Source organism: Nycticebus coucang, chromosome 2, assembly GCF_027406575.1.
Source record: "Nycticebus coucang isolate mNycCou1 chromosome 2, mNycCou1.pri, whole genome shotgun sequence".
In the NCBI taxonomy this organism is placed as follows: domain Eukaryota; kingdom Metazoa; phylum Chordata; class Mammalia; order Primates; family Lorisidae; genus Nycticebus; species Nycticebus coucang.
The window spans coordinates 131,497,866-131,521,660 of NC_069781.1; the positions used below are offsets into that span (position 1 = coordinate 131,497,866).

General features: G+C 50.7%; 1 protein-coding gene across 3 annotated transcripts in view; it reads left to right on the forward strand.

The window, feature by feature from the left end:
- Positions 1-13,828, forward strand: part of LRRK1 (leucine rich repeat kinase 1) — a 190,975-nt gene extending 177,147 nt beyond the window's left edge. For 2 of the 3 annotated variants that reach the window (XM_053581850.1, XM_053581851.1), the window contains 9 exons: positions 803-1,000; positions 1,872-2,149; positions 3,700-3,894; positions 4,760-4,911; positions 5,147-5,264; positions 6,478-6,594; positions 9,183-10,027; positions 10,415-10,516; positions 12,425-13,828. In XM_053581850.1, coding sequence (XP_053437825.1) covers positions 803-1,000; positions 1,872-2,149; positions 3,700-3,894; positions 4,760-4,911; positions 5,147-5,264; positions 6,478-6,594; positions 9,183-10,027; positions 10,415-10,516; positions 12,425-12,602 — 2,183 coding nt within the window. In that variant the 3' untranslated portion in view covers positions 12,603-13,828. The remainder of the gene's footprint in view (positions 1-802; positions 1,001-1,871; positions 2,150-3,699; positions 3,895-4,759; positions 4,912-5,146; positions 5,265-6,477; positions 6,595-9,182; positions 10,028-10,414; positions 10,517-12,424) is intronic. The other variant, XM_053581852.1, reaches the window with a different exon arrangement.
- The last annotated feature ends 9,967 nt before the right edge of the window (positions 13,829-23,795 follow it).

The window sequence follows — 23,795 nt, forward strand, 5'->3', positions numbered from 1 at the left end:
CCGGCTATGGCCTGGTGGGCTGTGAATCACATGGGCATCTCACATGGAGGATGAATTTCAAGGGTGTTGGGAGAAGGTCACAGCACAGAGTTCCAAATTGCCCATCACTGACTTTTGTCTTTGGACCTGGGATGACATGTCATAATCTACTGGCTGCCCCACAGAGAAGCTGTGGAGAGTTTTTCTCTCCACTTACTAGAGGATGGTGGATGTTTTCGGTTTCCAGTGGTCCTGGCTACATGGTAGGTGACCAGCCTCAGCATCCCTGAGGGTAGAGAGAGAGGAAGGGGCCTTGTCACATTCCAGATAGATGTCCTGAGCCAGGCTCTGGGTGAGATGGCAGGGATGCTGAAGGAATAAGATTCAACAGGGACCCTCAGTGGCTGGCAGCAGGTGGGGCAAGGGCTGAGGGAGCCATGTCTAGGTGACGAGGGTGGGAACACATAGCAGCCATGCATTGGGGGCCCTGCATGGACCCCTGTGAGTGCTCAGGAACCACCAAATGTGACAGATTACACTCGGCACTTGAGGAAGAGGGGGTTTGATATCAGCCCACAGTGCCACCCTTTAGGGCCAAATTCTATGGCAACCCCTGACACAGCGAGTTCCCTAAAATGTACAGCCCTGCTTGGGGTCTGGTACCCCAGATCCCTGTGAGGCAGCTCTGAGTGTGGCAGGGCCCCCTGCACTGTGTGGCCCTTGAGGGGCTGCCTGGCCAGGCTAGACTTGGGTCCAGTGGGACATCTATCTCCCATGCCCCTTATCCTCCTGAATGGCCGACGGCTGAGCTGTCCCTCTGTAGACACCATGCTGAGGCACCTGCGGGCCATGGACGCCATGAAGAACTTCTCGGAGTTCCGGCAGGAGGCCAGCATGCTGCACGCCCTGCAGCACCCCTGCATTGTGTCGCTCATCGGCATCAGCATCCATCCTCTCTGCTTCGCCCTGGAGCTGGCCCCTCTGAGCAGCCTCAACACTGTGCTATCCGAGAACGCCAAAGGTACCACAGCTCCAAGAGCCTTCCACAGGGGGCTGCCGAGGGCCCCCACAAACCCAGACTGGGATAGGCGGTGCAGGCTCAGGGAAGCGGGGCTGGGGGGGCTTCCACCTGCCTGTGCATGTGGAGATGCAGGCGGCCTTCTCCCAGGTGTGAAGCCAGGATCCTCATCAGCCCGAATGCCCCATGGTAGCCTTGGCAAGGACAGAGGGCTTACAGTTTGGGGTCAGGTAGAACCAGGTTCCAAATCCTGCCACAACCCAGGAAGCTACCAGATTTACTTGTCTGCAAAAGGAGGGTAATAATAGCCCCCTTTAGCTGTATAAATCAATCCCTTAACCATAAGGCTTCACGTGTACCCACCAGTGCTAAGACGGAGACCTTAAGGTCAACACTACCATATCTTAATTTTTAATGAAATTTTCAAGTAAATCTCCTTAGAAACTGGCTGACTAAACTCCAAAAAACTGCCAGAGGTAGAGGGGTAACTATCTTTGAGTGGAGAAGAAGAAATTCTATTAAAATCAATCACTCTGCCTCAAGGAAAGAGACTTTTCTTAATAAAGTGCTCACACCTGCAACTCACTGAGCCTTGACAGTAGGACAACTTTGACCTGAGACAAACTTTGAATCCTTATTTTTCAGTAAAAACAGCAACAATTCCAGCCATGAGATAACATGAATGGCGCTGTAATGGCTCCCATTTCTATCCTAATTACGATTGCATTTGCCAGCATTACTCGCCGTCCCTTCTGGCATCCAGCATGGGGAACAATGAGAACATGTCAGTAGACTGAAAAGTGTTCAGGGAGATAGGAAGGAAGATGGGAAGATAGTTCCTACAACTCATCATTTGATTTTCTTTCTTTGCAAGATTCTTCCTTTATGCCCCTGGGACATATGCTCACCCAAAAAATAGCCTACCAGATTGCCTTGGGCCTGGCCTACCTACACAAGAAAAACATCATTTTTTGCGACCTGAAGTCGGACAATATTTTGGTGTGGTCCCACGACATCAAGGAGCCCATCAACATCAAGCTGTCTGACTACGGAATTTCGAGGCAGTCATTTCACGAGGGTGCCCTAGGCGTGGAGGGCACACCCGGCTACCAGGCCCCGGAGATCAGGCCTCGCATTGTGTATGATGAGAAGGTACCTGCCCCACCCAGCCCCGCAGTGCAGGAGCCCGGGCCCCATCTGAGGCCACACAGACAGTCCTGGTGGCACGGGTAGCTTCAGGATTCAGTGTCCCCCATGCATACTTTTCTCCTTAACCTGTGCTCAGTGAAGGAGGTTCTGGCTTAAACCAGAAGGGCACGGAGGCCTAAAGTTTACTTCTTCTTGGCTTCAGAATTCTAAAATCTTGATTCAGAGACATTGTGGAGGCTGCAGGGAGTGAAGAGTTCAAGAAAGGAGTCTGGATTTGGATCCCTACTCACATTGAGATTGCAAAATGTGGACACAGGACCAGCCTTACAGGGTGCTCATAAGGAGAAGACAGAATAAGGGTGGGAGGGGGGGATACTGGCCTAAAGTACTGACCACAGGTGCTGTCCAAATCAAATGCCATGCCAGGAGAAAAGCATGAATTCTGGCAGGGCAAGCATGGCCTCCCTGGGCAACTGCACGGCCAGCCTCAGTTGAGACAGTGACTAAATGTTTATCTCCTGATCACTTCTCCCTGATAGCCGTTTGGCTGATGCAGCACACAGACAACTTGAAGTCATCTTACAGTGCAGTGGCAGTGTTCCATGCAATGCCAGCATTGTTTAATTAATCACCCAGTGCTGAAATGATATAATTTCTTGCTCTTTGGTGATTTTCAGATAGGTCATTGACTAGTTGACTTAAAAAATGACCTAACAATGTGTGGGTTAGGTAAGCACCTGTGGCTTTTGCCCAAGACAGAAAAGGCAAATAAGAGCAACAAAAAAGAAGAGCTTCCTTGTAGCAGGTGACACAGAAAAGGTGTTGACTTTGAAACTAATATTATAACAGGAGCAGTCACATTACAAATTCTCAGGTCTATCTCAGCCATTCATTAGCCTGCTAAAAAGTTATTTTAGGGGTCTATTAATATATAACTTTTTCCTTGCTGGGCCTTTCATGACTATTAAAATTAGAGAATACATGTTGTGATCTAGGAGGCACTCCCCTTTTTATGAGTTGCTTATACCACTGGTACCCAAACATGTTAAGCTGAGGGTCTGCATTTTCCTGCCTTGTCTTGATGTTCAAGGATAAGGACCATATCTTCCATGGAGTCCTCCATCAATGACTGACAGCAGGTTGTGTGTGTTGAATGGATGGGTGGGACAATGGGTATATGAACAGTGTGGGTAATTGGATGGATGGGTAGATGGAAAGAAAGAAAGATAAGATGGATAAATGGACAGAAAAACATGTAGTAAGATGGACAGGCATATAGATGGATAGATAAGATGAATGGATAAATGTGCAGAAGAATAAGCAGATAGATGGATGAATGGGAGGATAGATGGATAAATGGACAAAAGGCCATGGTCAGATGGTTGCTTGGATATTTGGACAGATAGATGGATAAACAGTTGATGATGGTCCCTTTGGCAGGACCCATGTTTTCCTTTTACAATTGGATCTCCCTGCTCCCTCCCTCTCAGGGCCAGCTTGTGAAAACCAGGGGGCCCAGACAAGGGACCTGACTTGGCTCACTCTCTGTCCAGGTAGATATGTTCTCCTACGGAATGGTGCTCTATGAATTGCTGTCAGGACAGCGTCCTGCACTGGGCCACCACCAGCTTCAGATTGCCAAGAAGCTGTCCAAGGGCATCCGCCCAGTGCTGGGGCAGCTGGAGGAAGTGCAGTTCTACCGACTCCAGGCACTAATGATGGAGTGCTGGGACACAAAGCCTGAGAAGGTACCCCAGGAACTCCTACCACATGGTAGGGCTGTGGGTTTCCAGAGTGCACACACATGACTGCCTGCCCACCCTTTCCTAAGAACAACTGCCCCCCCACACACACTTCTCTGCTCATGTCATCCAGAGAACAATATTTACTATCCTAACATAGTCAGTTTCACTTGCTTTGTGTGTGTGTGTCATTCTTAGGAAACATGAACTTTCTTGTCTTCCCAAATTTTATGTTGTTTCAGCCAGCACACAAAGTATATCAGTCTCTTTATGACAACGTAGTCCCTAAGCATGAGCAGAGAGAATGTCTCTCTTTATAAAGCAGTGAGGAAAGGCTTGCTCATGAGAAGCAAGGATCATATTATAGTGGTAAAGCTCATATTTTGTTGTTGGTTTAGGGGGATGATTTGAAGAGGCCAGTGGTTTCAAAGTTAAAACTCATTTATTCAAATCAGACAGACCTAGTTTAATGTATTCAGAGTATAGAGGTTGTTCTTTAGAAGAGCCTTAGCCTGGCATGTAGCAGCTGCTCAAGGAGGCTGAGACAGGAGGATCGCTTGAACTGAGGAGTTCGAGGCTGTGATGCTCAGTGATCACACCTATGAACGAATAGACACTGTGCTTCATCCTGGACACAATAGCAAGACCCCATCTCCTAAAAAAAAAGAAAAGAAAAGAGAAACGTATGTCCTTGACGGGATAGTATACTTGAGCTCAAGTTGCCAAAGCTGACAATGCCCGGATGCCAAGATGGGTTTGCTTCTGGAGTTCAAAGCCTCTTGCTTCAATTTAGTCACCCTCAGTCAGAGCTGCCTGATCTGCTGGCAGAATCAGTGACCTTGTTCACGCCCTGGTGTCCTCTCTCCCTCAGCGACCACTGGCCCTGTCAGTGGTGAGTCAGATGAAGGACCCAACCTTCGCCACCTTCATGTATGTGCTCCCCTGTGGGAAGCAATCGGCCTTCTTCTCGTCCCAGGGCCAGGAGTACACCGTGGTATTCTGGGACGGGAAAGAAGAGTCCAGGTAATTTCCTGGGGCGTCCCTGCACTGCTGATCTTCAGGGTGGGAGGCCATCATGGGACATGGGAACATGAGTCCATGATGACCATAGGGAGAATTGTTTAGCAGACAGTGGGATCCAAAGCCTGGTGAGAGTCCACTCAAGAGAGAGCAGGGAGAGAGAAAGCTGAGTACGCACATGTTGACATACACATGCGTATTTTGTGGTTAAGAGACACCTGATTGTCTCTGATTGTAGGAACTACACAGTGGTGAACACAGAGAAGGGCCTTCTGGAAGTGCAGAGGATGAGCTGCCCAGGGATGAAGCTGAGCTGCCAACTAAAGGTGCAGAGCTCCCTATGGACTGCCACTGAGGTAACCACCTCCCGCAGGGCCCTCAGGAAGGTGGGCTTTACCGGTGTGGCCCCTGGGGGGGACCAGGTTCACAAAAATACAGGGCACCAGGTCAACTGGACTTTCAGATAACCCCCTGATCATCCCTGTGCAGTTCCCAGAGCAGTGCCATCAGTCTCATGAAGCTGCAGCCTATCACCAGGGGCAGCTCAATCCTGTCAACTATTGGCCAGGATGAGAGTTTCAGGTGTAGGGACTCAGCAGAAGTGAGGTTCGTGCAATGCCTGGGTTTCCTACCCGGCTGTTGGATCTACACAGCAAATCCACTCACCCTGAACACCTTTTGCCTTCACATGGGGGAAGTCACTGGAAGGCCCAAAGAGCTGTCTCCTGAGAAATTCAGAGAAGAATGACCAAAAACAAATGCTCTGAGGCTCGGGGTTGGGGAATAGGTTGATGCATGCTTTCTGGAGGGCAGCTTGTAAGTGGGGTCCAGGGAAGCACTGAAATCTCAGAAGTACTCACACCATGTAAGCCTTGGTAATTTCAATGTCAAGAATTTATTCTAATGAAATAACCATCACATGCACACACATACACATACACACGTCTACAAGAATGTTCATCCCAGTATAATTCATGGTAGCGAAAACCTGGAGACAGACTAAACACCTGATAACAGATTAGTCAGATTATGGTACGCCCAAGTACTAGAGCAACATTTTTTTATCTCATAGCACAGTTGAACCTATAGTTAAACTTCCATGGCACATTTAAATTATGTTGATCAAAAAAAAGTAAAAAAAGAATATACTTACTGTGCTTTGAACTTCTTTTGAAAATAATTTAATTAATGATCTTTAAAATTTTTCACAGCACACACACCTGTTGAATCACTAGACTAGACAGTCAGTATAAGCTCCTGTATCATGCGTTCACATCAAAAACTACTACTGTTAATACCATGCATACCCACAAATAACCACAGGAAACTGGGGGATGCCCCCAAATCCCAGTACTGGTTTTCTCTGTGCAATTTTATGTTTCTTCTTTAGACTACTCTACTTTTCAAAGTTTCTACAAGACCAGAAATACGTAAACAACCAACCAGAATGCCTCCATCCATGTTACTGTTTAAGACCCATAGGGGACCCCCAAGACTGAGTGCACCCCCATAGGAGATGCCAGGCACTTTCCAACCTTGGTCTCATGGTGGGCTCATCTGCCTCTGCAGGACCAGAAAATCTACATCTACAGCCTTAAGGGCATGTGCCCCTTAAACATGCCCCAGCAGGCCTTGGACACTCCAGCAGTTGTCACCTGCTTCTTAGCAGTACCTGTTATTAAAAAGGTGAGGTCAGGGGGATGGCAGGTATGCAGGTCTCTGACCCCCTTCCCTGCTGTGTTGGGTCTATACTGGGCTGAGGGATGATGGGAACAGCAGACCTGAAAAATGGAGACTGTTTTGGACTTGCTGGGCCAGGCTATAGTCCTAGAGTGATAGGCCTCAGACCTGGGCCCTTCCAGTTTTTCAGAACCTAAGTGCTTGGCCAGACTGAGTGCTGCTTAGAAAGGGCCCTGTTCACAGGCAAATGCCTCAGCCTCATTCCGGTGAAACTCTAGTTGATGCAAATGGTGCAGATGAGCAGTTGTCGGGGTGTCCTTCCCCAAAGGATAGTGGCAGACAGCAGTAGCATGGCAGCATCACCCCAAGGCAACTCAGTCCCTAGGCAGGCCGTGGAGGTCCTGGCCCTGACCCCTGCAGGGCAGCCTGCTCTATCTCTCCTCTACGTCTGCTGCCTCTCAAGTGCTCACGGCCTAGCCCAGAACTTGATCTCTCCTTGTCCTGGGTGGCCCTACAGACTCATCTTTAATCTCCCCTCCCTGGCCTTTCCAAATGACATCCAAGTGGTCCTCCCACCAGCCCAGGGCCCTGCCAGCTCTGCTGCACACCACCCACCCACACAGCACCACATTCTGTGCTGGGTCACTGACATCCCAGTCCTCACCACACTCCTCTTCCAGACCACCCCCTGTTCAGTGGTCAGGATTGAGAGCCCTGCAGAGCTGTCCTTCAGGGGGAGGGGAGTCAATCTGGGAGGCAGCTGCCCAGATTCCCCAGGTTCTGCTGCCCTCTGGGGTTCAGGTATACTTCAGGCAGTCCAGTTTTATCCACCCCATGGGGCTTGCTTGCACCCCACATCCCTCAAAACACAAAGAGCCTTTGCTGGTGTTGTCAAAATGTGTTGACTGTCATCCTCCAATTCCAGTTTGCCCATCTACAAAATAGGGATAATAGGAAATGATGAGATGGATCTCTGGGTCTAATGCACCCAAAGCTGTAGGCTGTGCCCTTGATGGTAAGCGTGAGCATTATTATTAGTTCTTGAAAGTCATGAAATATGTGAGCTCTTCTCTCCATGGTTCTTCAGTTTCATTTCTTAAAAAAAAAAAAAAAAAAGGTCTGAAATGAACCTTAGAGTCATTTATGACCATGGGCCCACAGGCGAGGCTGAGTAGCTCAGGACCCAGCCTGCACCAGAGCACAGGCGAACACAGCACAAAGTGCTATTGAAGGCCGTCGCTGGCCAGAACCCCCAGCCAGGGCACCACCTCCTGCACGACCAGAGGAAATAAAGCTGGCTCTGTGCAGAGCCTCCTGTATAGGGTACCTGCCCCTCAGAGGGCCATGCAGGGCAGCCTTACATTTTTGCATATGCCGGGGCTTTCACACCCAGCGGGGGCACAGCGCTCACCACCCTAGCCAGTCCGGAGCTAGGACTCAAGCTAGAGACTTCAAGCCCATTTGCCTTGGATGCATTCTTTCCTTAAAATCCTGAAGATGGAGTATGATAAACTTGCTTAGGGCTATTACCCTGGGTTTTGAGCTGCATGCAGGCTGCCACTGCATGACCTTGCATGACCTTGGACAACCAAGCCCCTAGCTCTCCCAGCTCTTCCCAAGGAGGCTTCCCAGTGTGCACCCTGCCACACGTGGCTTGGCTTTCTTCACTGTCCTGTTCTGCAGATTCTTCTGCCCATGCCACAGCCAGACGTGGCCTCTGGGCTGTAAAGCTGCACCCTGTTCCCCACTCGGCCCTGGGCAGTACTCTGGAGAGGTCTGGGGGGGGGCAGCTTTCAGCATCATCCCTACAACTTTGGTCTCTGCCCAGTGATCTCAGGTGGCTGTAGAAGAGCTCATGCCTCATTGCAGGGGTAGGGGGCAGCACCCTGAGGACCCCACCACTATCAGCTGCACCACAGGCATTTCAGACTCAGTGTAAGCTGGGAACGTGGGCTCAGTGGACAGAGTCGTGCCTCCACAGGAGGGTTAAGTTGGAATTTCTTCCAGCAAACATATTGTCCATGTGGAATCACAGGGCCCTTTCTTGTCTAGGCCAGCACAGAGGGGACAGTGGCAGGCACAAGACCAGCCCTGCTCCCCCCGGAGCTCTCCCCTAGTGAGGGTGCAGTCAGGAGGCAGTGCACAGATGCTCACGATGCCTACAGCTGCCATCACATTAACAAACAGGGTTCATGGGCAGGGGCACCATGTCCTGCCTCTGAAAGAAGCCTTGGTGGGTGGCCTGGAGGAGAAGGCAGCTTCTTGCTGCTCCAGCTGCATGAAGCCAGCATGAGTGGAGGTGAGGCTGTGTGGTCCAGGCACCATGCGGGGGCCACAGGCCAAGCCTCTCGGTGGTGTGTTCCTTTCCTCACCACAGAGAGGATGGCTGTGGCTCAGCTGGGCCTCTCTGGGAGCTGGCCCAGAAGCTCCCCCTGGCAGCCCAGGCCTTTGGAAGAGCTCTGCTCCTCCAGCAGAGGTGTGTGGAGAGCATGTGCCTGCTAGTAGGTGCAGAGAGGAGTCGGGCCCCCACTCTGCATCTCTCCTGGACAATGTCTGAGCCCAAAGAGCGTGACGCATGCCTGTCTGCTCCGCAGAATTCCTACCTGGTGTTGGCAGGCCTGGCTGACGGGCTGATGGCCGTATTCCCCGTGGCACGGGGCTCCCCGACAGACAGCTGCTCCTATTTGTGCTCGCACACGGCCAACAGGTCCAAGTTTGGCATCTCTGACGAAGACGTGCGGCAGAATCCCTACCCTGTGAAGGCTATGGAGGTGGTCAACAGCGGGTCCGAGGTCTGGTACAGCAACGGGCCAGGCCTCCTTGTCATTGACTGTGCAGCCCTTGACATCACCAGGCGGCTGGAGCCCTACTCGGCCCCCTCAGTGGTCACGTCAGTCGTGTGCGGCTCTGACGGCAGGGGAGAGGAAGTGGTCTGGTGCCTGGACAACAAGGCTAACTCCTTGGTGATGTACCACTCAGCCACCTACCAGTTGTGTGCTCGGTACTTCTGTGGGGACCCCAGCCCCCTCAGGGACACGTTTCCCGTGGGGCCCTTGGCCATGGAAGTGCCAGGCAGCCATGAGGCCTGTGGGAAGGAAGGGGAGCCCATCACGGACGTGAGCATTATGTTCAGTGGGGAGCTGGGCACGCAGATCCTCACCCACCAGGACTCGCTGACTGACTACTGCTCCATGTCTTCCTACTCCTCGTCCCCTCCCTGCCGGACCGCCAGGTCCCCCTGCAGCCTGCCCAGCTCCCCAGCCAGCTCTTCCAGTGTGCCTTTCTCCACAGACTGCGAGGACTCAGACAGGCTGCACGAGCCCAGTGCCACTCCCGACAGGTCTGAGCATGACCTGAGCCCCTTAGACGGGGAGCCGTTCAGCCAGCACCTGCAGGCTGTTAAGGTCCTTGCAGTCAGAGACCTCATTTGGGTCCCCAGGTAAGTTTCCTGAGGCAGGGTGACATGGGGGCCCTGCCCACTGCTCTTGCGATGGGGGTAGGGCAAGGGGAGCCCTATGGCTTCCTAAAAGGTGACAATCCCATCCAGGGGGAGCTGTTCCTCCAAGGGGGCTTTGTTCCCACCACCTGGGAATCCACAGTGAATCTAAGAATACTGGCACTAAAGCTCATCAGCTGGCCAGAGAGCTCAAGGAAGCGCAGAAGGAAAGCCACAGTCCACTGGGATTAAGTTCCCATACCCTCTCTGTAACTTAATCCATCAGCAGAAACTCACTTCTGTTACCCACCTATGTGCCTTTCTGCGCCATTCCCCCCTGAGGGCCCAGCCACAGACAAAAAATTCCCCTTCCTGGTCCTGGTTTCTTAGGCGTGGAGGAGATGTTATCGTCATTGGTCTGGAGAAGGACGGTGGAGTCCAGCGGGGCCGAGTCATCGCCATCTTAAAGGCCCGAGAGCTGACCCCACATGGGTAAGACTGAGAAGCAGCTTCTGGGGGCCTCGGGGTGCGGCATGGGAACCTCAGGCCCCACTGCAGAGTCTTGCACAATGACTTAGCTGCCCTTCCATCCTCACAGATAAACAGTGGCTTCCACCAATGTGGCCACAGGCAAAGCAAGAACCAGTTGGAGTCCCACTGGCAGCTCTGTCACGGGGTCAGCACTGTCCATGGCTGCCTGTTTCTAGGGTTTCCAATCACCCATAGACCAGGTGCCCCACTTCGCTTATGTCTCCAGGGTCAGGGTTCAGCTGCAGGCCAAACAGGGATCAAGCCATCCAGGTGACTCACTATTCTTCCTGCCAGGCAGGAGAGCCCTGCCAAGGTTCCCCACCTGCCCATACAATACCAGGTGGGGCCAAATATCAAGGGCACACCTTGCCATCTCCGAGCCTGGGGTCATAGTTCCTGCCCATTTTGGGCTCAGGCATGGCTCCAGACCCATCTGCAGGTGAATGCCATCTCCTTATACAGGCATACTGGGCAAGCCGCCTAGCCCTAGGCCTGGTCTGCACAGCTGGGGTGACGTGAGTCTGGTGCTACATGTGGCTCTGGCAGTGTTTGTGCCCCTTGCTTTGGCTCCCAAGCCTTGCGTGGTAAATCTCCCTTATGAAAAGCCCCTCTATTCATACACACACATGCGAACATACACGTATGTGTGTGTGCAGCACTTCCACTTCACACTAGACCTGTTTCTCCACAGCGATTATCACCCATCAGAGGGCAAGTGGGTTTTTCTCTCATCTAGAGTATAACGGGTGGGAAAACCCCATTTGGCCTGTTCCCTCAGAGCAGGACAATGACCAAGGAATCATATAGGCAGTTCCACTCCCTTGCCTCCCGCATTGACCTTTACCAGTGAGTCCTGGGACAGTGACCCTTCGCCTGCAAGTGCTTCTAGAAACAAGATCTGGGTTTGTTCATGAGCCTCAGTAAAGTGTAAACAGCAGCCTTGAGCTGGAGTTCCCACTTTGCACAGTCTGGCTACTGGAGCAAGTGTGTCTGTAGAACCCAGATTGGTGACCTTAGCATACCTGCCATTAGTGTCTTTTAATTTTTTTACCTGGTGCTGTTTTTCTTATTCATCCCCCAAAGCCCAGTTTTATCTCTTTCTCACTCTAGGGACAAAGAGGTTCAAGTGGCCAGCTGAATGAAAGCCCTGGCAAGTCCACAAGGAAGTCAGAGGCATCTGAACATCCAAGTTTGCAGAGTAGCCTCAGTGCCACACAGGGCATATGTACTGGGCACAGAAAGAAATGCAGACAGGACGTGCTCAGAGATGGCAACAGCAGGGCAGGGAGACCACAGTGACCTGTCCAGTGTGGCCCCAAAAGGCACCAGTAGTGCTCCCGCTGATCCTGCAAAGCAGTCACAGCCTCAAAAACATATTCAGTTATGACTTTGGGGCAGCATATTTTCTGCCTAACATATAACCCCATGTTTCCTAAGCACATGGAAACAGAATGGGAGAAGAATCAAACACTGAGCTTAGTGGCGAGGGAAGTAAGTTAAAACTTAAACTCCATCACTCCATTAACAAGCAGGAATTAGAGTCCATGGTGTTTTCTGGACACTTTGGAGTCTGATGCAAGGATCCTTGCTCCAATTGCACCCATGGCCTCCCAGGGAGTCAAACGCTTACAGACTGTGCTCATGAACATAAACTGATGCCCTCGACCCTTCTTTGGACTCCACAAAGCCTCAGCCCACAGGCTACAGAGAGAAGCAGTGCCTCCCAGCACATCTGGAGGGTCTGGGTGCACACACCTCCTCCCTTAGCCAGCTCTGCTCTCCCCAGAGATCATACCCTACAGAGTGAGGGTCCCAGCCTATTCCAGGTAGGGACCCCTGTGAGTTTTCTGAGACCCCTTCTCTCTGCAGGGTCCTGGTAGATGCTGCTGTGGTGGCAAAGGACACTGTTGTGTGTGGCTTTGAAAACGAAAACACTGAGTGGTGCCTCGCTGTCTGGAGGGGCTGGGGCGCCAGGGAGTTTGACATTTTCTACCAGTCCTATGAAGAGCTGGGCCGGCTAGAGGCTTGCACGCGCAAGAGAAGATAATTCCTGTGGAATGACTCTCCGAAGTTGCTGGCCAGAGACCTCTGTACCAGCAGCCTCAGTCCTCTGAGAACCCTGAAGACGGATGATGGAGCTCTCCCCTGTGCCCCTTGCTGCTAAGAAGCCACAGGCTGGGGTTCTCTACTTCTCTGGGGCAGAATGATCCGAGTACCACCTCCTACCCCAGGGCGAGTTTTATAGCCCAGGGAAGACCATGGGATCTGGTGGGGAGGGGCCCCCTCCTGCCTCCATCAGCTCCCAGGAGCAGGGGTGGAAGGATCCCATTCTGGGCTGGGTTGCACAAAGGGGGGCTGGGCCTTCCTGCCATAAATGGCCTGCCCATTTTTCTGCCCAGGTCTCAGATGGAATTACATTAGAGGATCTCAGGAAGCAGTTAGGGGCAGAGTGGGAGGAGGGCTATGACCCTGCCCCCCAACCCCAGGACCCCAGACTCCCAGCACACTTCACAAGCTCCTGAGTCCCCAGGGCAGTTCCCTGGCTGGGCAAGCCAAGATCAGATGTCCCCCTGCTCTGGAAAGTCTCTGTGTGAGAAACCCCCAGAAGGACCCTGGGTGAGGAGCATTGCGCAGTGCAAAGAATGAATGAGTTCCTTTAAGTGCTGCAGCCGGAAAGGCCAGAGGCATACAGCAACTGGCACTGGCTCAGCCTCCACATTCTTCTCCTGCCGACAAAAGGAAGGAGAAACCCAATCACTGGGATTGGAGAAAGGCCTTGTGTTTATAGCTTTGTAAAATAAATTTGGATGCAGCTGGAGCACAAGTCCTGTTTGTTTGCACATAATAGTCTTGTTTATCACTTTAACAAATTAAGTAATATCTCACGGGTTAGGCCTCTGGTTGTGAAATCACATCCTATGGGGCTTATACCAAATTATGTATTTGCTAAACACTCACCTCACACATGTACAGCATGGTACAAAAAGGGAGGTTGTTGACAGAGGATTTATGGGTACAACAACAAGCATTTTATAAGTTATGCACATACATGCGTACACACAAGCACGCACGCGCACGCATATCCGCATCTTTGCCAAGGATTACCATTTGAGGCCACTTAACTCAGAATGGGAGTTTGAATGACAAATCATACTCTGGCTCAAGGTTATTGACCCTTTTCTAAAATTAAATTATAAAGATCAAACTTAATATTTGCTGGGGTATACTGGCAGATGTGATTCTTTTTATCTGAAAATAAACAGTCTCTTTCAAGGATGAAGCCATGGTCTCTGATGAATGCTAGTGACAACAGCCCAGGCTCTGTCCCTCCCAAACCTATTGTGCCAGCATGTGGGCCGCCCCCAGCAGAGTCTGAGGGGGCAGAGACAGCCACTCTATCACTCACAGATCCCCACTGCCTTTTACCAGCCCATTTCTTGCCATTCTCCCACCCTGGTCCCACAGCAGGAATTTGGGGGTCATTGTTGTCTCCTCTGATCCCAGTGTCCCACCATTGCACAACTGTGCCCCCAAATGCAAACCAAGTCCGTCTGCTCCCTGTCCTGAGCCTGTACTCTGCATCACCTATGGGAAAATCCCAACCCCAGTGAGGGGGCCTCTTCACGCAGTTAGAAATCGCAAGGAGATGGTTAATGAACTTGCCCACCTGAAAATTAGAAACTTACATGAAATGTTACCTCAAAGTCCAAAGCTGAACAATCAACTAGGAAATTATCGGCAACACAAACAAGAGGCAAATAGCTCACAGATCTTATACGCAAAGAGCTTATATCCTTCAATAAGGAGGAGAAAACCTGACAGGAAGCAGGTAAAGAGCATGAGAAGGCAACTGTATTATAAAGAAACACAGGCCAGGAACCCCAATGCTGGGCCTGACCCAACAGCAAGGACAAGTCACAACGACAACGAAATGCCACTTGCTACCCTCAAGTTGGCAAAGATTGAATGGGCAGCAGTGATTTCTTGAACACCTACTAAGTGTCAGGCACTGTCAGGCAGACACAGTCTCAGTCAAATAGACAAGTTCTTCTTTAGGAGCTCATTCTTCTGGAAAGAAGTGACAATGGCCCAGAAACAGATGAGAAAACAGAGCTGCCAGAGGCAAACTTAGGGAAATGATAGTTAATGGCTTAGAAGGCTGCTAGCTGCATCTAACTGAGGCTGGAGAAGTCCTGAATGAGGAGGTGCTATTTGAGACCAAGCTTAGGAGGAAGGCATTTGGCACTAGATGGAAGGGCCTGCATGTGCAAAGGCCCTGTGGTGGGACCAAGATGCTGTGTCAGAGAGACTGGCATGGCTGGGGCTGGCTCAGCACAGAATTACAAGTGTGAGTCTCCACTGAAGCACCTGCCAGTTTCAAGCAGGAGTATGAGATGATCTGTCTTTAGAAATCACTTTGCTGCTGAGCGGAAGGGTAGACTAAAGAGGAGGTAGTTTCCATCAAGGCCAACCCTTAGAGGGCCTTTCGACCGCATCTACCCAAATTTCAAATGACATTCCCTTGCAGTTCCACTTTAAGTATTCAGTCCTGAAATATTTGTGAAAGTGCCTAAAGATACAGAACACAGTTGTTCATTGTCACACCTCTTATCCTGGCCCCAAACAGGAAGCAAGCCAAACACCTATCAGGAGGGAAGTTATAAAATTCCTGTACATGTAACAACGTGATACTCGGCAGCCTTTCAAAAGACTGCCGAGTCTAACTGTGCTGGTCTGAAATGTTCTCCCAGATATAATAAATGTATTGTGTGTGTTTTTTAAAGCAACTTCCAGTGCAGTGTATATAGAGTTACCATTTGTGTAAAAAACATTGTAGAGCTATGCATGTGTGCACCTGGGAAATACCCCCAAAGGACGCCCCAAGACTTGGTAGAAATTAGCTGCCTGTGGGGAAGAGATTTGAGGGCTGGCCTATAGGAGTAGGCCCTTTTAAAATTTTTATTTATACACAGTAATCTCCTGGTTATCTGGCACCCATAAGGATTGGTAGATTACAAATAAATGTAGTTTCCAGTTGCTTGTGAGTTAGTGTTAAAAATAAGCCTAACTAACTATGCTAAATACCCCTTACTGTGCCATCCCACACACTGTCATTGATATTAATATTGAAATATACTAAGTAAGAGCAAATTAAGACTGGCCAGGTGCAGTGGCTCACACCTGTAATCCTAGCACTCCAGAAGGCCAAGGCAAGTGGATTGCTTGAGCTCAAGAGTTCGAGACCAGCCTGAGCAAAAACAAAACCCCATCTCGACTAAAAACAGAAAAATTAGCCAGACATGGTGGTGGGTGCCTGTAGTCCTAGCTACTTGGGAGGCTGAGGCAAAGGATCACTTGAGCCACAGCACTCTACCAAGGGCCACAAAGTAAGACTCAGTCTCAAAATAAATAAATAAATAAAAGCAAATTATGACAAAGACAAACTTCTCTTATTGTAACACAGTTTTACTCTATTATAAAAGTTTTGTAAATGCGGTGCACATTTTAGTTTAGTACATTTTAGTACAATTTTAATTAAATGGCATTCAATACACTTTTCAACTTCATAACCATATTTTTTTACTTCAAGTTAACACACATTAACACTGAACACTGCTTCAGAGAAAACACCAGAGCTGTAGGGTGCACACAAAGCATCACCTCACTGATCCCAAAGCAGCCAAGTCTAAACTCTGGAGTTTTCTTTTGGGGGCAGGTTGTGTACAGGACACCTGACTTCTGGATGATGGGGAGTTTACTGTACCATCCTCTTTGCACTCAGAATTGTATGAGCACCTCTTTATAGAGGTCACCCAGGCTGTGACGGACTTCTCCCCAGGACCCTGCATGTGCCTCTTGGCCTTTGTCAACCCTTTTCCCCAACAATCCTGTCGTGTCCATCAGACTCTGTGGTCATACCTGAACTCGAGCCACCCAGGTTGTCTTTGGATGTAGGCACAGGTGAGGGGGACATGCACAGAAGGGCAGGTGTAAGCATCTGGGGTTGGTTGGCCAAGGTTAATTGGTTCTAACCCTGGTCCCCCCCTTGTCCTGGAATGGGAAGGGCATACATTCAGGGGACAGGGTCAAGGCCCACCCCTCCCTAGTAGTGGCTTCTGGGTCTCCTCTCATTCACCGCCCTGGACCTGGGAAAGCAGTAGCCTTTCCGATCACTGGTTGCTTGCTGGCCCAACACATTTCAGGGCCATAGATTGCTTAAATTTGCAGGGTCTCCGCAGTGGCACTGCTGGGAGTTAGGGAGACCAGAGCTGGAGAACGGGCTGCCATCCATGTGGCTCCTCAGACAGGGAGACTGTAGGGAACCCAGAAGAGATGTGGTGACACAGAAACCCTCCCAAGGCTGGGGAAAACCTGAAACACACTGGAGGTGAGCAGTCTGTGCTGGCAGGAGCCACACCTTCTAGCACAGCCAGGCCTGGAACCCTGCCAATATCCCACCTAAGGCAGACTAGGGCAGAAATGGAGGACAAAGTGGTTCTAATAGCACTTTGACAACCACTGTGGCAGAAACTGCTAGTTTCACCCCTCCTACTCAGTAAGGATTTTATTATTTTGTTGGTGCATCATTTCCCAGCCACACTTTCAAGTAGGGGTGGCCCTGGGACTAAGCTCCAGTTAGGGGTGATGTGAACATGGTCAAGTGGGGCTTTAGGGAAGCACCATCCAAGGGGCTAGGCTAATTGGGGCCCTGTGCTACCCTCTTCCCTGTGAGGGGGATGCCAAAGGGACCCTGGGATAGTGAAGGCAGCAGCTGGCCCTGGTTGCAACCTCCAGGCTTCTAGAGACCTTGTGGAAAATGAACCTACTTTTTATTTAAGCTGGTGTTTTCCGTCTCTCTATTACTAGCAATCAATTTGTAACATCTATTACTAATGTTGAGATACATTTTCTGTTAGCCCAACAAGAGCACTTAGAGCTAGCAAGTGAGCTGGCCTTAAAAACTCCTGCTTGATCTTGGACAGGGGTACCCTAGGATGATGGATTGGCATGTTGCATGACCAGGATGTGGCCAGCCCTTCCCTCCGCATGGTATGAGCCAGGTTTGACCTGCTTTGTACCTTTTTTGTACCAAATCACAGCTACAAAGAGGGACTAGGATTTTAGCCTAGTCACCAAAAAGCTAAAACCTAGGGTGTGGTGGCTTTGATTTCCTGTGAATTTAAACTCTGCACCCTGGGCAAGCTTCCCCAGCTCCAGACCCTGGAGTCTCCTCTGGAAAATAGCAATGGCAGTTCCTACCCATTCGGAATCAGCACAGAGAGACCCTATATGTGGCAGCCCTGGCCCAGACCCTAACAAAGGCCAGAACAGACTCCCTGGCCCCCTTCCCGGGAAGGGCGCCCTGAGAGAAGCACTGGGGGGCGGAAACATCAGCAGTCCCATTGCTGTGAAATATCCCGGTGCTCACAATTAATCTCTCTTTTTTATGAAATAGCAGGAAGACTTTTACTAACATAAGGTGCAGCACGTAAACGAATAAATGAAAGCTGATTGATGAGTGTAGGAATGTTTAGGAATCCCACTTTGAAACTCATGTTTTAAAGAATGAAATAGAAACAACAATCAGCATGCAAATAAAATAAATTTCTACTTTGCCATCAGTGCTGTCTGCCAATCCCAGGGCTGTCACCAAGGCCTGGGGATGCAGGGGCTGGTTATCGAGCTCACCCAGCCTGTCCCTGACCCAACTGTGGCCTCTACACGCTGCCAGCCCTCACCCAGCACCATCCAGCATGCTCACATCTCTGGCACCATGTGCCACAGAGCTGTCCCCTGCTCTGTAAAGAGGAAGCAGATCACAGCCCCAGCTCTCTTCTCCAGGCTGGAGCTCCTCGTAGCAAGGGACAGAGATGAGAGATCTTAATGGGCAAAGGACCTCATCCTAAAAGAAAGGTGGGCATGACAAAGGGACAGCAACCTAACACGTGAAATTGGAAACATTTGCATGAATTCATAACCTTTTGCTATAGGAGACCAAAAAATGGGAGCAGTGGTTGCCTCTGGGGCGGGAGTCAGATGGCCAGGCTGGGCTTTTCTAGTCACCAGTATTACTTTGAAAGGAAATGGAAATTACTATACAACAGCATCAAAAATATTTTCCAGCTCTGTCATGAAAAGTATTAGCACTTTCTTGCATACTGCCCTTGTGTTTTCACACTCACATACACACACCACAAACCATGCACGTATACGCAAATACACACATCACACATGTACACATACATACATACATAGGACATTCATGTTCATGCATAAATAATGTGTGTACACATGCACACATTCATAGATATATACGTGCAGATATACACATGCACATACACTCAACATACACACGATTTAGAAGGAGCCCAGGACAGTCTGCTTACTCAGGGATTCCTGGGGTATGTTCAGGGACAAAAGAGCAGCCTTCAAGGAGCTCACTCTGACCAAATTGCTATATTTGTTAACTGGTTAGTTGAAATAATACTAGCTGTAGGCCAGGCATTGTGACTCACACCAATAATCCCAGCACTCTAGGAGGCCAAGTTGGGAGGATCACCTTGAGGTCAGGAGTTCAAGACCAATCTGAGCAAGAGCAAGACCCCATCTCGACTAAAAATAGAAAAATTAGCCTGGTGTTGTGGCAGGTGCCTATAATCCCAGCTACTTGGGAGGCTGAGACAGGAGGATCACTTAAACCCAAGAGTTTGAGGTTGCTGTGACCTGTGGTGAGACCCCTGTACTCCAGCCCTGGAAACAGAGAAAGGCTGTCTTAGGGAAAAAAGAAAAAAAATGGAATAATACTAGGTGTAAAAAGTTGCAATGATACTAAAAAAGAGAACAGTTATTAAAATGTACATAAATTATAGCCACAATTAAAAAAAAAAGTTAGACTACTGCCAGTGACACCCACTGCTTTCAAAAGCCTGAGGAGCAGGACCCAGACTCACAGCCTCCTTTCTCTCCCACATGGCCCTCCATACCCTGCCCATCTGACCACGCCCTGGAGGCACTTTGTGAATTCTGATGGCTTTATGCATTCTGCTGGTTCTGCTGCCTGGGTTGTCGCTGTCATCAAAATCCCCCTTGACACCCTCATGCTCCAAGACTCCCCGTGGCTGGGCCCAGATGCGTGGCCCTACAGCTCCTTTGAACCTGGGATAGCCCAGCCTGCTGCAGGCCTTTCCCAGGAGCTGGGGCTTTGCCAAGTAAACCAGGGCACTCTCAGCCTGTGCCAGAGACCCTGTCTCCAGACACAGTTGGTCCTGCCCCACCAGTATTCTAGCACCACCCTCTCTCTGTGTCCCTCGCTGACAGACACTCTTTCTTTAACTAGATCAGTGAGCAGCAGGCCCACACTGAGGCCTCTCGGCTGCTTTACTCCAAGCATGGGCTTTGTATAGCCTCACACTTTGCAGCTCTCAGATCTTTCTTGGCCTCATCTATAAATGGGAAGATTCAACAGAGGACCTGCATCGAGGGCTTTGCACAGTGGGACACTCAGCAAGGGCATTGAATGTCTACCCACATTTAAATCCCAGGCATCAATAGTGTGTTTCATTAGTTCTGGGGGGCATCACCTTCATCTCCCCACAGCCCTCAAGCACCTGTGCATACCCAGCTCACATGCTCCATCACATTCTCAACAAAACGGAGACCTGAACAGGTGAGGATGTGCCATCACCCAGCTCCCAGCCAGCATAGGACCTGTTTCTACTGGTCCTATCAGAACTGCCATTTCAGATCCTGAGTCCGTTCCTTCTGGGCACTAGCTGGTGTCATCCAGGAGCTGCACAGTCCTGGTTGCAGGCAGGCACGCACGCACGTGGGGATGGTGGGAGGGGCAGGGATAGGATTTCTGGGAGGGGCTTTTCTGTGCCCTCTGGAGAGCACCTCTGACCCTTATCCTCTAAGCATGCACCAGACCCTACGAGCACCCCAGACAGTGCTGTACCAGGGCCGGGAGCCAGCCTCTTCACTTCCTGCCTCACCTGGCCTCTGAAATGTGCTGTGTGCTACACAGGACCAGGTAATGCCTCTCCCGTAGGACAGCCACATCAGCCCTGCCCTCTGAGCACAGCAAGGTCTGTGGTGGGAGGCAGAAGAGGAGAGAGCGGGGGAGGGGCTGGTGCGGCACAGTTTCCACAGACCACCAGACAGAAGAAACAAGACAACACTTCCACCTCTGGACTGGCTGCATCAGGTCACTGAGCCTCAAGTCAAGTATAGCTGGGGAAGTGAAAGTGATGAAGGTTTTGTCTGTCTTGTCTTTATACAAATGGTTTAACTTCGTTTTAAAGTACACTAGCTGTGTGTTACTCTCAGTACAAGGCTTCTGCTCCTCAGAGGAGCCTACAGATCACACAGTGGCTAGAGCCCAGCTTGCTGGAGTAAAGGGGATGCTGGGGTCTGCATGGGGCTCAGGCCACCTCAGGAACCAGGGCTGGTCCCTTCCGGCCATTTGTTCACCCACCCCAGCCTCCTGCTCTTTAAGCTTCCCACTTTTGGTTTCCCTGTTCATTTCCTTTTATTTTCAGAGGTCATAATTGAGAGGACAGAGCCACATTGAAGTAGGATCAGGTAGGAGGATCAGGAAGCTGGGCCCTCTCTCTCCCTCCAGGACCTCCTGGCCAGGTGGCCCTCTGTCTTGGGACCTCTGTCCCCCCACCACCTGCTCTCCTGGGTGCGCGACAAACTGCCAGGCACCACGATAATGGAGATCATGGGATCTTAAGATAAAAGATCCCAACACCCACCATGAGCACAAGGAGGGATGCCAGGGACAGGGCCTCTGATGGGCTCTGGACACCCCAAAAGCCAAAGGCTCAGGGCTTTTCCCTCAAACTCCCCTCTCACAGTTGCCAGAGCCCCACCCCAACGGGGTGTTCCTCAGTGGTGGTGACGAGGATGGGATTTGGAAACACTGAGCCAGGCTCAAATCCTGCCTCTGCCAGCTGCCAGCTGCAAGACCCAGGGCAAGCTTCTCAGCTTCTCAGATTTTTGTTTCCTCGCTGACAAAATGGGAAAATAATACAGGGGTGACAAGCCTGGGACAGGAAGCTGTAAGGGTGTGTGCATACATAGACAGCAGGCTCCTAGCATGCCAGATGCAAATGGGGGACCTCGGAGCCCTTCCCATTGATGCTTTTTGGGAACATCCACAGGTTCCCATGACCCCCACCTTTCCCGACCTTGGCTGCACAGCTCTGCCCTGTCTTTCTGTCCACTTATGCTCAAGTCAGGGAGGAAACGCTGCCCCAGAGGCTGGGCCTGGGCCATTCTCCCCTTCAGCTCGGCACACAGCTGTCCCCATCACAGGGCTCAGTGCTGAGGTACCTGGCATTCCCTAGGCGACGAGGCCCCACAGAGAAGGTGCAGTAGCTCAAGGCTGTGGGCAAAGCCATGACACTCCCCTCCAACCCCCACAGGATTGTGTCAGGGTCCAGGCTGGAGCTGGGAGGCCCTGTGTGTTACAGGGAGACAGGCAGGTGGACCCTGAATGGAGGGTGCATGAGGGCTGGGTGGCTTCCTTTCACCCCAGAAAAGATGCTCCTTAATGTGACCCTTCACCTGAAAACTAGTCGTCCCCAGCTATCATTAAACCCCAGGCCATGATGGCAGGCCCTGCCTCTCTCACAACAGAAAAAGAATTTGGCCAGGCATGGGAGCCAGCAGCTAGGGGCTTGGCAAAATATAAGTGTTCCTCTCCTTGTGTGGAGTCCAGGGGAGAGGGGCTCATTTGCCAGCCCCTTCAGGCCACATCCTCCGTTCCCGTGCAATGGCTCTCAGAAGCAGTTCCCTCGCCTGCAGCCAGGGGGCGCCCCGCTCCAAGCAGCCAGGCCTGGACAGGGGACCCTGGCTGAGAAATGGCTGCTGCTGGGGCTCCTGAGCCCTCTGAAAAGAGTTTGTGGGCTTGATGAGTTTACTTTACCAAGTATTCACAAGTATGACCCCATCTGGGAAAGAAGGAACCCTTGTGGCTGAGTGTGGACGTATGTAAATACAGACACCCAAGCTGTTCAGCAGGCAGAGGCCCAGAAGAGCCCTGGTGTGCCTGAGGGCCTGTGGGGTGGGCGGTGAGGGCTGGATTTTCTTCTTGGAACTTTCTACTTGACACCTTTCATGCCTTAGGTAAGAATTTTTTTAAAATGTAGCTTGGCTTTTTTGCATACAACATAGGCTTGTGAAAAGTCTGTTCTTATATGTGTGCATGTGTACACATATGCATATGGTGTGTTCATGCACACATGCTTTAATCCCTTTGGCACGTGACCTCATGACCAGGTACAAGCCTGAGTGAGACCCTGACCTGAGGGCCAGTGGCACATGGGAAACAGGAAAGAGTAGAAGGGGAGTCTGGAAATTTAGAGAAAAGTTTTCCTGGGAGCATCTCTTTGATAAAAAGCAACTTGTTGGACTACAGTGGCCCCACAACTCCCATAGCTGGAACCTACTAATCCTTGCACTGTTTTCAGCAAAAGTCCTCACAACTTCTAAGCCACTAAAGGCAGCAAAAGGCATGTCTGCTATTCATGTTTATGGCCAGGCTCAGAGAAGCTGTATTCTATAAAAGACACCCTGCCCTTATATGAATAAGGTCAGAGGATGGAGGAAGGTTCCGTCCCAAGGCCCTTAAACTGCAGCCACAATGGGAAGACCATCTGCAAAGGAAGCTCTGGGCCATGGGGAGCTTGGGGGGCCCCAAGCTGCTTGACTCTAGGATGAGGCTCTGTCTGGCTTCTCTCAGTCCAGAATTGAAAGCCAAGAAACACAAGACCCATAACCACAAGAGCAGCCAGAAAAAGTGAGGGAGGCAGGTCAGACCCAGGCAGTCGGAGACTGCCCATTAACCTGAGTGGCCCTTTGAGCACCAGTTAACTCTGAGCTTGTATTCTACACGCCATGGGGGCCCAGCTCATTATTGGGCCTGTGAGGGATTTTCCCAGCAGCTATTACGAAAAGAAGGCACTAGAAGGATACGGCCAGTCTGTACAGCTGGACTGCGACTGGGGCAGAATGAGAAGGAAACCCAGGAGGCTGTGTATCAGAAGGTTTTCCAAAGACACCCACAACAGTATCCCCCATTCTGTCATTCCTCCTTTCAAGAAGTGAGGTTCATGTCACCTTCCCTTGCAGCAGTGGGGCTTATAACCAATAGGATGTGGCAGAAATGATGCAGTGTGACCTCCAAAGCTTCATCAAAAAAGGCAATGCAGCAGGCCTTACTTCTAGAGCCCTG